The 14234-nt window shown below is 42.8% G+C and overlaps 1 protein-coding gene across 4 annotated transcripts in view; it reads right to left on the reverse strand.

The window, feature by feature from the left end:
• The window catches only part of PDE8B (phosphodiesterase 8B), an 82582-nt gene extending 68585 nt beyond the window's left edge, over positions 1–13997 (reverse strand). The window contains exons 1-2 of one of the 4 annotated variants that reach the window (XM_071580969.1): positions 13977–13997; positions 7648–7896 (exon numbers count right to left, since the gene is read on the reverse strand). In XM_071580969.1, the coding sequence (XP_071437070.1) occupies positions 7648–7896; positions 13977–13997 (270 nt within the window). Of the gene's footprint in view, positions 1–7193; positions 7220–7647; positions 8069–13976 lie in introns of those variants that run through there. The other 3 variants (XM_071580967.1, XM_071580968.1, XM_071580972.1) reach the window with 3 other exon arrangements.
• Between the last annotated feature and the right edge of the window lie 237 nt (positions 13998–14234).

Raw genomic sequence — 14234 nt, forward strand, 5'->3', positions numbered from 1 at the left:
AGAATTAGTTCTGCATTTTCAAAGCGAGTAATTCACATTATTAAGAGTTCAATATTGAGACTGATTCTAAAGTAGCACAATTTAGCTGAGGGGTTTCTGAGAATAAATCTACAGTCTACCCTTTCTATAGTCAACGTATGAAATATCTGTCACTGGATAGACAAATCAGTGTATAGAGATATACAGGGATTTTTCTTTTTTTTTACTGTTCTCCAGAGTATCTCTCTATTCACAGAGTCAGAGTTAATCCAAAGGAACAGCATGTCTCTAATACATCTTGTTCTTTTATAGCTGACAACATGGGTGAGAAAGACTTTTATAAATAATTGGATGCTGAAGGTTGAAGTTGTGGTTGACACAAATGGCTGACCTGAAAGGGAAAAAGAAAGTTCATGAGCAAATGGACTAAAGGTCCTCTCAACTGAAGAACACTACCTGCACTAGACACTGTCTCCAAAAAACTGTAGAGCATGTCACCTTACTCAGAATTAATAATATATCTTTCAACAGCACTTTTTCTTGCATAGAAGGAAAGGTGACTCAAGCTTCACAAGTCAAAAGCATCAGTTTTTGCGGGGAGTTGTGGAAGTTGCTGTAGAATGAGCTCATTGTACATTATGGCCTGTGAAGTTGCCCCAGAGAAGAAGCAAGAGTTGTGTTGTGTTACTGCCCTGCCAGACGGCTAACTTAGTGGGCCAAAGGGAGACAGAACCACACAAGAGATCATTAGGTAGCAGTTGTTACTGTAAGCTCATGCCCTCAACCACTTCAAACACACAGGCTGCCTTTCACAATGCTCTTTCATCTTTACAGTGGTAAATGTGATTATTGATTTTCTGAAGCCATAATCCTGGGTTTGGTTACCATGACTAGACTCACTTCAGATAGTTAAACTCTGCTACACCAAAAAATATCTCACTTGCTGTTTTCTAGGAGCCACACAGCTACAGTCTTTGCTGAAGGTAATTACAGAAAAGTTACATGTACACTACAGACAATTCTATAAATTTTACATACCCTTTGAGCTACACTGAAAAACCTTGTCCACAGACTTGAGTTAGAGTTGAGACACAGTTCAATCTTTCAAAAACATCAAGAGGAATGAAAAACATGAGGAGAGGAAATACAGGCAGAGAATGATCTACATTGGTAGTAAAGCACACTGAGATTTCCTAGCAAATTGAAGACTATTTCACAGAGCACTGCCAAATTATTGCAAAATTATTGAAAACACAGACTTGCATTACTCCTTACTTCAGGAGTGCCTATGCTGTAGGATCCAGCCTGGTACAACTACCTGATCTAGGAATTTATGGATGTAAAAGAAGTATAGCAACCTGTCCAAAATAACAAACTCCTGAAGAATGTGAAGGACCCCCACAGAAAAAGGAAACATTTTTAATAGTCAGGTATTTAAAAGCTTATTACAGCAAGAAGGGCAAGCTTATCCTGTCAATGTGATAGATGTCCAGAGTACAGAGGGGAAACTCAAACAGCTGAAAGGAAATTTCTGCAGGAGGTGTTTGGTAACCTTCCATCTTTCAGTCTTCCTGCAGATTATGCAGATACGACCTGCTCAATTACTCTGTTGCTTAAAACCACTACTTAAAATATGATAGAAGACTAGAGAATTTCTTATCTGAAGGACAAGAATGGGAAACTATGTGCACAGTTTCTGTCTCACACCCTAATGATCATTAAACATTCTCAGCTGCAGGCATTCAAACCTATTCTGCATGCCAAGAGCATGCACTATTGCCCAGGGTATATGGCACAACTTCTCAGCTTGCATTATGTCTTTCAGCTGTGTGGTTTTCTTTTAAATCCCTTTCCTCTGCATCCAGCACAATTATAGAGTATTAGAAACTGCCAAAAGATCCACATCAAGCTCATCAGAAGGTAAAACCTCAGTCTCATTTTGTGCATAGCAAACACAAAAAACTGAAAAACAGATGCTAATAATGGTCAGTTTACTTAAAACCACTTGGCATTTTGGGCACTGAAAGCAAATGTTTCAAAATAACTTTTTACTGGGGGACTTGGAGGGGCCCTGGGACACTGTTGACTTCCAGTAATGAAATGGTTGAGGCTTATTGTCTGCTTACAAGCTTTCAACATTTTCCCTATATATATGTGCACATTTTATATTTAACAATATAAATATGCATCATCCAGAACAGCTTGGAAAGTCCAGAATGCTGTGTGACTCAATGTGAAGTAGTTTTAATCCATCAAGCTTCTATTTGCCAAGTGCTTTCATATTTTCTGAAGAAAGGGTTTTATCTGTTCTGTAACACTTCTGTCTAGCTCTGCCTAAAAGCATAACTACAGAGCTTGTTGAAGTTTACCTGCATCATTTGAAGGAGGAATGGAAAGGTCAGATAAAGAGCAGCAAATCTTTGTCGAAGTCCTTTGAGTATATTCATTTAAGACGTCTGGGCTTAGCCATAGAAAAGTACTTCTATACTAGCAATTTGCTTTATGGTAAGAGTTATTCAGACTAGCACTTCTTAGAGAACAGCTAGACTAAATTAACAAGGCTCCACACTGTAACATACTTCAACACTTTTTGGCCTGCAGAATCTCTTGAACTAAGCAGAGATGTCTTGTGTGGTATGTTTTACAAGCTACAGAACTTACTAGCAAACAGTCAAACAGTAGTACACTTCAAACAAAAGAGGAAGTACAGTGATCTTCCTTAAACATGATCCTGCTTTGAAGAGAAGAACTGTATTTGAAATCAAGGCAATACTTACAGATGCATATGTCCTTATGACATCACGACCCATGGACCCGATGAGACTCTCTTAGTAACTGGAGTTCTTAATGCTCACCACTTTGTATTTGGCAGCTGCATTAATTTACATGTACTCCCAGATTCAGGAAAAAAAAATTAAAATATAGGTTCTTGACATTTTGAGGAGGATACACTCACCCCAGTACTTCCACTTGGAACTTAACACAGAACAATGCTAGTAAGAGATACTGTCCCATGTATATTTCCCATTTCTGAGCTTTGCTTCTAACAATTATTTTCCTATAGAAAAGTCTGAAAACTGACAAAACCTGCTCCTCTTGTCACCGACCAAGAGAGATTCACAATCAGGTTTTTCTCTTCCACAAAGAACACAGCATAAGAAGAATCAAACAATGACCCTGCTGTTCTTGTAATTTCAAGAAGGAAAATACAATAAAGTAATGAATAGAACACTGCAAATGGTTATGAGATTTCTTCCATCTAGCTTACATGCAAGCAACAAGAGTTTTGAAACCTGTCTGCTGTCAGTCTTTTGAGTTTGGCTGATGCTGTAGTCTCAAGACATTCAAGAAAAGCAGATCTATTCACACACTTCTGCTTAAGATTTGGCACTAATTAAAAGACATATCTGTAAACATAAATAGGGTAAACTTTTTTACCTTTTTGAATCCCCAAGGAAGTGTCCACTGCTTACTTCTTGCTAAACAACTGGTTCTGTTGCACTTCAGAATCAGCAATAGTTAAGCAAAGGTTCAATCAGCCTTTATACATTCACCATATTTTCATGCTCAATGCTTCAGTGATGTAAGCTAAATGCCTTGTATCTTTATTTAAAGCTAGTGTAGGGTTTGATGTATTAATATCTTTTAATACTGTTTGGTCTTATTAATGATGGAACACGGGCAAGGAATGTCTGTTTTATAATTCAGTGCTTCTGCCCAAGTACCTTAGTAACACAGCATATGGCTGGGCACCAGAAACTTTGGGTCCTTTTCCAAATCAGGGTGCTGATGCCTCTTCTAATACTTAGCAAGTCCACTTGAGATCTTTGTCAGGCAACTTGTAGATATTAGTTACCAAACCTTAAAGACCCACAAACACACACACCAGAACTGCTGAATGGTTACTCATAATCATTGTGAGAAGGATGGGACCAACACATCTCAAGGCTCTGAAGAGTTCAGAATTTTTCATGAAGAAAGGAGAAGAAAACAAGAAAAAAAGTCTTTGTAATACTGACTTTACCCCATATGAATATAGATCAGATAGACTTTAAAAGTAAGGTTCAGATAAGCCATATATTCCAAGTGACATGGGATCATTTTGTGTGTGCAGGGGGGTTCTGTTTGTTTGGGGTTTTTATTTTGTTTGTGGATTTTTTTGCTTGTTTCTCTTCAATTAAGTTGAATACGGTTGAAATTATTACTGATTGATTTCTTTAATGCCTGTTTCAATTTGACAGGGTCAAATGTAAATAATGCAGTACTTGACTGTGTAAACAACTGAAGATCACTTTGGAACACAATATGGTTTAAGTGGGTTAACCAACTACAAAACTTGAACATTATATCAATACATAAGTGTTAACAGCCATTTGGCCACTATATTTGTTTTGTCCTGTGAATAGAGTTCTTGAATTGTGGTGGTTTGAATTGATATATAGACACTTTAACAGGTAAAGCAAAAGACACACACGCGAGCAAAGCAAAACAGGAATTAATTCACTTCTTCCCATGGGCAGCCAGGTGTTCAGTCATCTACAGGAGAGAAGGGCCCCATCACACATAATGGTGATGTGGGAGGACAAAAGCCATCACTTCAAACATTCTTCCCTTCCTCCTTCTTCCCCCCACTTTACATGCTGAAGCATGATACCATATGGTATGGAATATCAAATGCAGCTAATAAATGCAACTAAGCACTACAGCAGTTAAAACCATGTGGTATTGCTAGAAACTCTTTCTGTACCAAAATACATATTTTTGAATTTCCATGGGAATAAATATTGCTATTATGTACTACTGAAGAAATATAATTCCACACTTTTCCATTTCTTATAGCCCATAAAGTATCATGTACTATTATATCTTTGTGCTATTTCTGTAATAGGTCAACCTTGCTTGAGTGAGACAAATACTTAAATTTACTATTAACCTGTATGAAATCGTGCCAGGATTGGCAGAAGAGAGGCTCTAACTCAATTTAAAAAATTGTATAAAAATTTTTAGAGATCTTTGTTCCTATAACAATGGAAGTATTTCTACTATATAATTGAAACAATTTTTAATAACTTAAAAAAAAACACAAAAACCATCAACAAAATACTAACAAACCCATGATTTGTAAAAAGAACTGACACTATCAAAAATAATTACGGAATCCTTTAGGTTGGAAAAGATATCCATAATCATTGAGTCCAACCTTTGACCAATCACCATCATGTCAACTACACCATGGTACTAAAGTGCCACATCCACTCATTACGTGAACACCACCAGGGGTGATGACTCCACCACCTCCCTGCACAGCCTTTTCCAATGCTTGACACTTTTTGTGAAGAAATTTTTCCTGATGTCCAACCTGAACCACACCTGGTGCAGCTTGAAGCCATTTCCTCTCACCCTGTTACTCATTGCCTGGGAGAAGAGACCAACGCCCACCTGGCTACAATCTCCTTTCACGAAGAGACAGTGAGCGATAAGGTCCCCACTGAGCTTCCTTTTCTCCAGGCTATATACCCCCAGGTTCCTCAGGCTTCCCTCATAGGACTTGTGTTCCAGACTTTTCCTCAGATTTGTTGCCCTTCTCTGGACACACTCCAGTACCTCAATGTCTTTCTCCAACAGAGGAGCCCAGAGCTGGACAGAGCTGGATTCGAGGTATGTCCTCACCAATGCCAAATATAGAGGGACAATCACTGCCCTGGTCCTGCTTGCCACGCTGCTGCTGATACAGGCCAGAATGTCACTGACTTTCTTGGCCACCTGGGCACACTGCTGCTGACGTTCAGATACTGTCAACTGGCACTCTCCTGCTACCCCCACTCCCCATCTCCAGTTCTTTGTCCTGTGGCAAAATTCTGGACACTTTGCCCCAGCCTGTAGCAGTGCCTGGAGTTGTGATCCAAGGGCAGGACCCAGTACGTGGCCTTGTTGAATCAATAACATTACGGTGTCAATGACAAAGATCAAAAACATCTGAAATATTTTCAGTTTTCATAATTGAAAAGTTGACAAATATATTTGCTTATAAGAGCATGACATAGCAAATCATAAAAAACTATTAAGAATGGAATTACCTTAAAAATTTTTTTCTTCAATTCCCAACTTAAACAATTGTGAAAGTATTTTTATTCTGCTCCCCTTACATTAAAAAAAAAATTTTATTTTGTCTTGAGTATTTCACTTTGAAATATAGAAAAGAGTAAAAATCCCCAAATCCAAGAAATATAACAATTGTTTTATTGCAGTTGTGCTTGAACTTACTCCCTATCACTGATGATGCAGGCTCTTCTGAATGAGTAAACCAGCCAATGTGACTGCAGACAATTCTCCAAGTTTCTCAACATTTGCACAAACAAACTGATAATGGATTTGTGAGCGTGTTTGTTTGGCGTTTTTTTCTGTGATCTCTCTCACGTATGTTTTCCTAAAGATGATTTCTGGATTTTTTAAATTATAGAGGAATATCCCATACTTTTTATTTTTCTCATTATTTTCTACCAAAATACTAGGATCCAGTAAAGCCCATGGAATTAATTTGTGACATGATACCCTGCTTTATAACAGCTAAGTAAGCTATGGCGCAGCTGGGATCATGACACCATGTTCTTTAATCATAAGCTTTGGAAGAGGGCAACAAAGCAAAATTTAATTCCTAGAAACCTTTCAGGGAAGTTACTAAAAAACCTACTCTGATCATACCAAAAAATAAAAAAAAAGAAAAGAAGAAAAGAAAAAAAAAAGAAAAAAGAAAAGAAAAGAAAAAAGAAAAGAAAAGAAAAGGAAAAGAAAAGAAAAAAGAAAAGAAAAAGAAAAGAAAAAGAAAAGAAAAAGAAAAAGAAAAAGAAAAAGAAAAAGAAAAAGAAAAAGAAAAAGAAAAAGAAAAGAAAAAGAAAAGAAAAGAGAAAATCCAGTGCAATCATCTCTTTTTAAGTGCTGAACTTAAAGTGAAGACGTTGACAAGCAGGTCGCAGCAGTGCCTGCGTTAGGCACTGAGAGGCGGACCCAAGCCTTCCAGATACCCTACAGACACAGCCTCTGTCGTCCCTCCGGGAGCATCCCCACAGCCCTACACCAAACAGGTGCACTTGCATACGTGTGTAGAGCACGGTGGTTCGGTTCTCAGCCCAGCATCTACACCTAGCAGCAACAGCTCATTTCAGCCAGACACGCGGGGAAGAAAAAAGGGATGAAGTAAACCCAACAGCACATACGGGCTTATTGCAGTTGAGAATTATGCGAGGCAGATTTCGCCTCTCCCAGAGGTGCCCACTCCCCGCTACCACAGCTCGCAGCAAGCTCTTTCCCCGCTCGTTGGTGTCGAGGACCGATCCCAGCATCGGGTGCCCCGGAGCCGCACCATGCCAAAGCTCTGAAGGGCGGAGAGAGGCGGAGGGAGCCCGAGGGGTTCGGTGGCCGCTACTCCCCAACAGAAGAGCTCCAGGCGAGGGGGCCCCCCCGCAGCAGTGCCAGCCCGGCCCGGCCCGGCCGCCACAGCTGCGGTGAGTCAGTGGGCATTTGGGCACCGCTCCTGGCAACTGCATCCCGGCCGCCGAGCATGCTCCGGCGGGGGAGGCGCTGGCTCCGCGCACTATCCTCCCTCTGCCGCGGCCGTCAGGGACCCGCACCGGCCCCACCCGAGACCCCTCCAGCGCGGCCACCGCTTACCTTGACGCTTGAGCTGCTGGTCTGGGTCTCCGACTCGACGCTGCAGCAGTGGGGTGTCCTGGACCGGGCTGAGGCGCCGCCGGACTCCCTGAGCTCCTTGCTGCAGGGACCGGCGGAGGGCGGTGGTTGCCGGCTCTGGTAAGCGAGGACGGAGGGGATGGAGTCGGCCGCGTCTGTCTTGACGAAGAGGCCGTGCAGGGTGGCGGTGCCCTGCGAGATGGTGGTGGTCTGGTGGGGGGAGTTAGACTCCTCCGAGTCCCGGCAGTAAATAACACCGCTATGGGAGACGTGGATGCTGGGGGCGCAGCCCATCCCTTCCCTTCCCCACCCACCCCGCCCCACTACACCGCCGGCCCGCTCCGCTCGCACCTGCCGCCCGCCGGGGCTGCGGGGCCGCCGCCCATGCGCCGCGCACCCTGCGCCGGCGGCACCGGCGCCACCCACTGCCGCCGGCGCTGCTCCGACTCTCCCGCCCCTGCGGCACCTCTCCGGCACCCCGCCCGTCCCCCCCGCTCCGCCTCCAGGGACCCCAGACCCGCTAAGCCCTTTCCTCTCCGAGGCAGCGTCTTACGAAGCGCCTGCGGCCACCGGGTCTGCACCCAGCCGAGGAGCAGGAGGAAGGGGAGGAGGACGAGGAGAAGGAGGAGGAGAAGGAGAAGCATCACTAGCGCTGGTGCAGCCCCTTCGAGACTCAGGCAGAGGGTCTGTTTTCAGGCCTTCCGTGTGTACAACATTTCACACACACACATGCTCTGCCCCACCAGCTATGCCACATACTTGGAAAATAATAATAATAATAAAAAGTTCAAAATAGTTATTTTGAGAGTCCAAATGTGCCTTAGTCATATGTGAGCAAATGTCAGTTGGTTGAGGATACTGCAGGGAGCAGTTTGGAACCAGGGAGCACCGACTGCAAGTTAGGAAAAAAGGCCAAAATTGTTCACAGTCCTTAATGCTGTTTTTCAATTAGGTCAATATTCAATGACACAAGTTGCCATTTTACCCCAGATGTCTGATAGGTGTCAACAGCCCTGTTTTCAGTCCCCGGGGAGATAATGAAGCAAAATGTTTAATGCTGCAGAGATTTACACACCTTCTTAGCTTTCCACAGTGAATAGTTTCATTGAACTCAGTGAAACTATGTAGGAGGTGTAAAGCTAAAATATGTGGATTTGAAGTCTTTGGAAGATTTTAGTTTAAATCTCTGTTTTCAATGGCACATAATAAGTCCTTCAGGATTTGGTAATGTCATCCCAGCAGTATGCTGTCTGCGAAGAAAGCATTTAACTGACACCCAGTTACCAATAAACACTTGTGTATGTTTTCTTCCTCTTGGAGTGTTACCTGGTGTTTGGTCACTGTTCCTCCACCTAATTTTTAGTGAGTGATGTAAAAATACTAGAAATGTGAAGCATGGTTAGTGCAAGGTTTGTAATGTTGAATGACAAAGCAGTATGATTGTGTTATTTTGGGTCCTAATGCTCCTGAAGCGCTTTCATGGGTTACCTATCAGTTTATTTAGAAGTGATGGTTCCACAGCTAAAATCCCTCAGTTTAGAAAGACTTTAAGCCTTTAGCCTCTGTCTCTGCTGATCCAGTTCATGAGTTGGTGCAATTATGGTAATATAGGCAGGCACTCAGACATCAAGAAACTAGACTGAGATCACCAACCTGTTTGACAAAGTATTTTCAGTTTTCCAGTTACCACAGAGAGCCTATGTTGGTCCTGGTAATCAAATTTCTTTAGGTAATTGTTTTCCCCACTAGCTAACAATGTTCACAAATCAAGCTGTGGTTCAATCCTGCATATGTTTGCACGTTTGCCTGATGTGTCTTTGAGGACTACATTGAAGACAGGCTCAGCGTAAGTAAAATGAACCAGACTGTACTTCATCATCCAACCACGCAGCCTTTCTTGCTGCTCAGGCTGCAGTTCTGAATGACATCTCACAGTCTCCCAGAGGATAATGCACTCAGTTGCAGATGAGTGTCCTAAAAGCTCATTTAATAACAAAAGAGCAGGCAGTTACATGTATTCCTTGCAATATTTTCAAGTCTCTCTTATTTTCTCTTATTGGTTGAGAAATTAAACTCAGGAATTTGAGTTACCTGCCCTAGACCACACCCGAGATTTGGAATAGAGCCAGGAGCTTGGGAATGCTACTTAAAACCCATATACTGTGTAAATGATGTTCCTCAAATGTATATAAGAGTTTTTGACTATTTAGTTTGAGACTTTGTTCATGGGTAAATTACTTACCCCTGGTATTAACAGCATTTAGAATTTTAATAAAGGATGTGAACATCAAACATACTTTGACTTTGCCAACCGAGCTTGCTGAAAATGTTGTCACACACTAAAATGTGTTAGTAGGTATTCACAGTCCATTTTCCTGAACTGATGACAGTTATCAGATTAGTTACTTCATCAGTCAGTCAATATCCAGGTCTCCTTAACATCCTAGTATTCCAGTTTCTGCCCTGTTTCTACTGAATTCTGTGACAACATTGCTATTGATTTCAGACAGCATTCCAAGTATCTGCCAATTCTCATATGGATTTCCCTTGCTTAGGTATAACATTTGAGTTGATGTCAGAAAATAAATTGTAAGAATAAGAAGTCATAGCTCTGGAGAAGTTTTGATAAATGTGGCCCTCAAGTAGCTCTTCCTATCCTGTTAATGTTAGGTAATGGGCATTTCTAAATCAGAGGAGCCTGCCTGTGCAAAGTGCCACACTGTGTGAGAGGAGTGAAGGCTGCAGGATGGGGAACCATGTGAACTGCTGAAAAGCAACAGAAAAGTGGGGAGAGTAATAGCTTTGTCTGACATAGGAATCACAGAATCATAGGATGGCTGAGTTTAGAAAGGTCATCTGGCTCAACACCTACCACACAAGAAGCGCCACCTCAATCTCATTGCTAAGGATGGGCATATTTGGATGTTTTTATTGTCTCCAAGGATGAAGACCACCCATCTGGACTAACTGTTCTAGTGCTCAGTCACCTCACAGTTCCCTCATGATGTTCAGAGAAAACTTTCCATGTTCTGGTTTGTTCCATGTCCATTGCCTCTGGACTTGTCACTCAGCAGCACTAAAAAAGAGCCTGACTGTCCTCTTTGCACCCTCACTCCACTTACACATTGACAACATCTGCCCTGAGTCTTCTCTTCTCCAGGCTGAGCAGTCCAAACTCTTTCAGCCTCTCTCCATAAACATGCAGCTCAGAAGGAACTTAGAGAAACAGAACAAGCAAGTAATGATTAATTAGTGTGAGTGGAAACGAATGGAGCTGAGTGCAGAGGATAAGGATGACTGTCTGTCGCTTAAGTAGGAACTGAAGAAATGCAAAGTTAAAGGACTCTTTCCTAACATCAGTACTCCTCCTGCACCTTGTCTGAGAAGGCAACCATGGATTTATTGAACAAGGAGAAGGAGGGAATATTTAAAACATATGCAGGAACACTTGCACCACCGCTTTCAGCACACTGAAGCCATACTCCCTCAGTAACCTTGCTGCAGTATGTCCTGATGGATGCCCACTAAAACAGAAGGCTTTACTGTGAGCAGCATGTGCTAATTCAACCAGTAACTTAGAGGAAGAACAGCTGATGTACTGGAGCAGACTCTGGCTTCAGAAATGCATGTTTAGTATGGCCCTAGAACAAAGTCAGTGCATCCAACCACTGGAAAATACTCACATGTATCAGTTTTTCTGCTGTTAAAGAGTGTTCACTGACTTAAACTGCAACTTTAGAAATCCTAACAAATTTTATGCTCACAGGAAACCAATTTCCTACACATGACTAATTTCAGCATCATGAATTTAAGCATTGAAGTGATTATGGAAGCTGGCAGTGGAACTGTGAAGCACCTTGTCTGGTTTTTGGTTTTGTTTTTTTTTTCCTCCCGGTAGAACACAGTGGATATACCTTCTGTATAGTGTTTACACCTGCAAATCCCTCCAAAATGAGAAAAATATACTCCTTCAAACTTTATATCCCTTTCAAAGTCAGTCATAGGCTTCACTCTGATCTCAATATTAAGACTTTATGGTACAAGTAGATTGCTAAGTTTATGCTGGCATTACTGGAAGTAACATCTCTAAATCCCAGTCCATTGCAGTAAGAATGTGCTACTTCAGAGGTCACATTTTACAGAGACATGAAAATCTGGTACTCAACAACCAGCTAATAAGGACAATTACCTCTATTCATGGTTCATTTACTGTAAAACCATTTTAAGAATGTATAAATAAGCCTATAAAAAAACCCTAAACAAACAAACAAAACCAACCTCCCCCCAAAAACCAAACCAACAAACCAAAACAAACAAAAAACAAATGTCTGAAAAACCCCACCAAACCAACCCCCCCAAAAAGCAGGCTCTTAGGAGGCTCAATACCTTCTCAGTCCTTTGATATTGGTCCAACAGATTTCTTAACTACCATAAACACTAAGATGCTGCATATCCAGATTAAAACAATGTAAATACCTAAAAATTATTTAAATTATCCAGACTACGTCCAGTGTTTTCACCTTAAACTAGATATGAGAAAAATAATGACAATAATAACAGCTAGAATAAAACTCTTCCCTGTATACCTCTGTTTTGTTAAAAACCCCTCATCTCTACAGTACTTGATAATATATATTATCAAATGTTAACCTCATGCTTTTCCTCATCAACAATATAATAAATGATGGCACTTGGAAAACAAAAAGGAGGTGAATGTTATTTCTTTTGCCTGAGAAAGAGCAAAATGTGTTTTTCAGTCCACAAATCCAATGACTCTCTCAAGAATGAAATAATGAGCAACATCACTGAAAGCAATGACCTTTCTCCAACTCAACCAAAACCATCCTATTTTTCTTTTCAATTTTTGCCCCAAACTGCTGTTACTTCATAACCTTGAAAAATCCCTTGTTGCAGCAAAACTGTGTTTTCATTTACCATGGGTTAGTTATACTGTGTCTGTGGATGCTACAAATAACAGTCTGCATTAGCAACATCCTACAACAAGATACTGTCAAATATGTACTGTTTGGAAGAATGAGTTTGCTGGGATTGCTTGTTAACCTCACATAGAACTTGACTTTGGCCTTCTTTTAACAGTAAAATTTTGACTGGCTTGGACAATGCCAGTTATATCAGTTTCCCCTAGAAGTTCATAAAATACACTATTTTTCAAGTGGGGAAACTGAGTCACGGAGAAGACTGTTTCAAAGGAGCAAAGCTGAAGAGGAAACTCAGTCTAGTTCCCTTTCCATTGGCAGCCCTTGCCACTGTAAATGCCAGGAGGCACAAATTGTGCTGACAGGCCAGAGGGGCAGGGGGCCTGCCTTCACTCTCTAAATCCTCCTTCCTCCCTCTATGTGTAAGCAAGGAAGACCATTGGTTCCCTCCTCTGTCCACAGCTGTTTCTCCCTCTCTATGGGCAGAAGAAGATGCAGTCCTGGACTTTTGCTCCAGGTCATGAGCTGTCCCAGAATGCAGTTTCCCTCCAGGGGATTGGACACCTGCAGTCATTTTCCTTAGAATGGGCCAAGCTGGTATAGTTTTTAGTATCAGTGTTAGATTGAGAGACACAGCAAACCTTTACTATGTCTGATTTGAAGAGAAGAGTAATATACAGAAATGCATAGCAACAACAGTCTTCAGCCACCAGCAGTTGCAATAGGTGTTGGCATTATTACTCTCAAGGAGCTTAACTTCTGGCAGGACATTGGCCAGATATTTCTAGTTACCAGCAAATTTTCTAGGACAATAGAAAACACATTTAAAATGCTGAGGCTGCTGCTCACCAGCAAACCCTTTGGTTTGCCTTGGGGTTCGATGGAATCAAGTACTTTACAGCTCTCAAGAAAAGCAACTGCAGCTCTCCTGCCAGCGCTGAACAATCCACCCAGCAGCACTTCAGTGGTCGTTTCCTCACAAGAAGCTTGCCCTTCACTCGTTATTACAGTAACAACACAACTTTTCTTCCTTGAATTACTCTTCTCCGGGAATATTTGAATATCTACACAGCAAATGCCTCTCAGGCGGTCAACGCTTCAACGAAGAGGTTGTCCCTCTTTGGCTCTGAGCCTCCGGGAACTGCCGCGCACAGCTGTAGCCGAGCCGAACCGAACCGAACCGAAACCTGCTGAGCGGGGCCAGGCAGGCGACCCGGCGGCACAGGCGGTCAGACACATCGCCTCCAGCCTCGTCGCGCCGCCCGGGGCATGTTAGCACTCGACGCCGCCATGTCCCAGCTTCGGGCGCCCCGGAGCAGAAGTCAGACCCTGACATCTCCTCGCCGCCCCCTTACCCGCCTGGCTTCCCCTTACCTTCCTGCCCGTCCCGTTCATTGTCCGAGAAGAGGGAGTGGAGCCGGAGCTCTGGCGTGGGTGCCCAGGTGAGCGGGCCAGACGCCATCACCGCCTCCCCCGGGGCCCGCCCGCCCCGCGAGCTCCCGCGCCACCGCCTCCCCCGCACGCTCCCCGGAGCTCCCGCACCACCGCCTCCCCCGCCCTCCCCGGAGCTCCCACACCACCGCCTTCCCCGGGGCCCGCCCGCGCTCCGGAGCTCCCGCGCCACCGCCTGCC

Source organism: Pithys albifrons, chromosome Z, assembly GCF_047495875.1.
Source record: "Pithys albifrons albifrons isolate INPA30051 chromosome Z, PitAlb_v1, whole genome shotgun sequence".
In the NCBI taxonomy this organism is placed as follows: Eukaryota; Metazoa; Chordata; class Aves; order Passeriformes; family Thamnophilidae; genus Pithys; species Pithys albifrons.